Below are 1469 nucleotides of genomic sequence, written 5' to 3'. Positions count from 1 at the left end.
ATGGTGTCATGCTAAGCAGACCACATTATGCCAGTGCTGAACCCTGTGATGTGCTTTCTGACTCTTCCCCAATGGCAGGTGTTAAGAGAAGGATGAGACATGTTTTTTTTATATATATAAATATATATATTTATTAAGAATAATACACAGGATAAATGTACGTCCTCGGCTCCCCGGCTGTAGTCATAGGCCTCAGTCTTCACTATTCCACAGGAGGGTTCTGTTCCGGGTCCGGTATCTTGGTCCTCAGGCTGACGTTAATGTCATTTCTGGAAATCTTCAATGACAGATGCTGAAAATCTGTGTAGCTGGTCACTTGGTATAACGTGACGCCGCAAAATCCCAGGTATTCAGCCACCAAGACGGGGACATAGATAATCGCCTCGCAGTGTCCGGTGCACAGCTCCATATAGAAGGAGACCTGACCAGCACTGAAGAGCAGCAGTACCACAGAAGTCACTAAGGTGGAGGCCAGCCTTATATGGCAAACAATCCGGCTGCTGTATGACCTTTTGTAAAGGAATCCAGCTTGGCACATATTATATATGGCTCCACAAAAAAATGCCATACCTGAGCTGATCCTGTGTATTGTAGGATTGTTCCCCATAGTAAATACGCCATTCAGGGCTGTTCCTATGCACACGATGCATCCTAAGGTAAACAAGATCTTCTGGTAAATCCTAAAATGCTTTGCAGATGGTTCAGAGCGCAGGAACATAAATCGGTACTGCAGGTAGGCGACGGCAACTCCTATGATGGGTGCACCAAAGAACACAACCTTATATATTATCCACTCAGGATGTCCTACAGCCGTGTCACTGATAAACGGCTGTCTGTTATGTCCTAGGGCGATGGTCAAGGTGACAACAGTGCTGAGGCCCAAAAGGTTCCATGTGACCCAAAGGAGAGGCAAGAACCCTAATCCCTGGATCTCCATGGCACAAAGAAACAACAAAAAATCGCTGAGATAAAGGAAAGATTCGCTAAGCAAAAGCCGCTGTCTCTGTCCAACTCTCTCTGTGTAATCAGATTGTCAGGCAGGTTTTTCTATAGGCTCGGAACTCGATGATGTCACATCTGTGATGTCAGTCTTTGGTTCATCTCGGTAACACCATCATGCTGCATAATGATTGGTCCTCAGTGTTGTAGATCTTTATGCAGACAATCCTGGCATCCCATTTGCTGATATTTAGTGTTTCCACAGTCAAGTAAAACTAGTAATGGCTGAATCCACATTTCAACAGGGTTTTCCAAAATCTCTTTCAACATGAATTCATCTGAATATAACCTTATGTGTCTGTAATTCTGCCAATTCTCTTCTTTTACTACAAAGGTTAATGTTTTGTCAGATGTACAACATATAAAAAGGTTTTTATTCTGACCGTTACATTTAAATAAACCTGCAGGTCTGTACCTTATATGTATTAACATTTCTGTGACTGCTCGGTGGTTAAAAAAACAAACAAAAA

At 42.8% G+C, this 1469-nt stretch overlaps 1 protein-coding gene across 1 annotated transcript; it reads right to left on the bottom strand.

Moving 5' to 3' along the window:
* Nucleotides 1-202: 202 nt before the first annotated feature.
* LOC130357367 (DNA damage-regulated autophagy modulator protein 1-like) lies at nt 203-937 on the bottom strand. The gene has a single exon (XM_056560054.1). The coding sequence runs from the start codon at nt 935-937 to the stop codon at nt 203-205; it is 735 nt and encodes a 244-aa protein (XP_056416029.1).
* Nucleotides 938-1469: the final 532 nt, after the last annotated feature.

Source organism: Hyla sarda, chromosome 2 (genome assembly GCF_029499605.1).
Source record: "Hyla sarda isolate aHylSar1 chromosome 2, aHylSar1.hap1, whole genome shotgun sequence".
NCBI lineage: Eukaryota > Metazoa > Chordata > Amphibia > Anura > Hylidae > Hyla > Hyla sarda.
The sequence above is the reverse complement of the archived record's forward strand: the minus strand, read 5'-3'. Positions and strand labels throughout refer to the sequence as shown.

Coding starts and splice junctions, on each gene's coding strand:
- LOC130357367 (XM_056560054.1), bottom strand. CDS start 937: ATGGAGATCCAGGGATTAGGGTTCTTGCCTCTCCTTTGGGTCACATGG.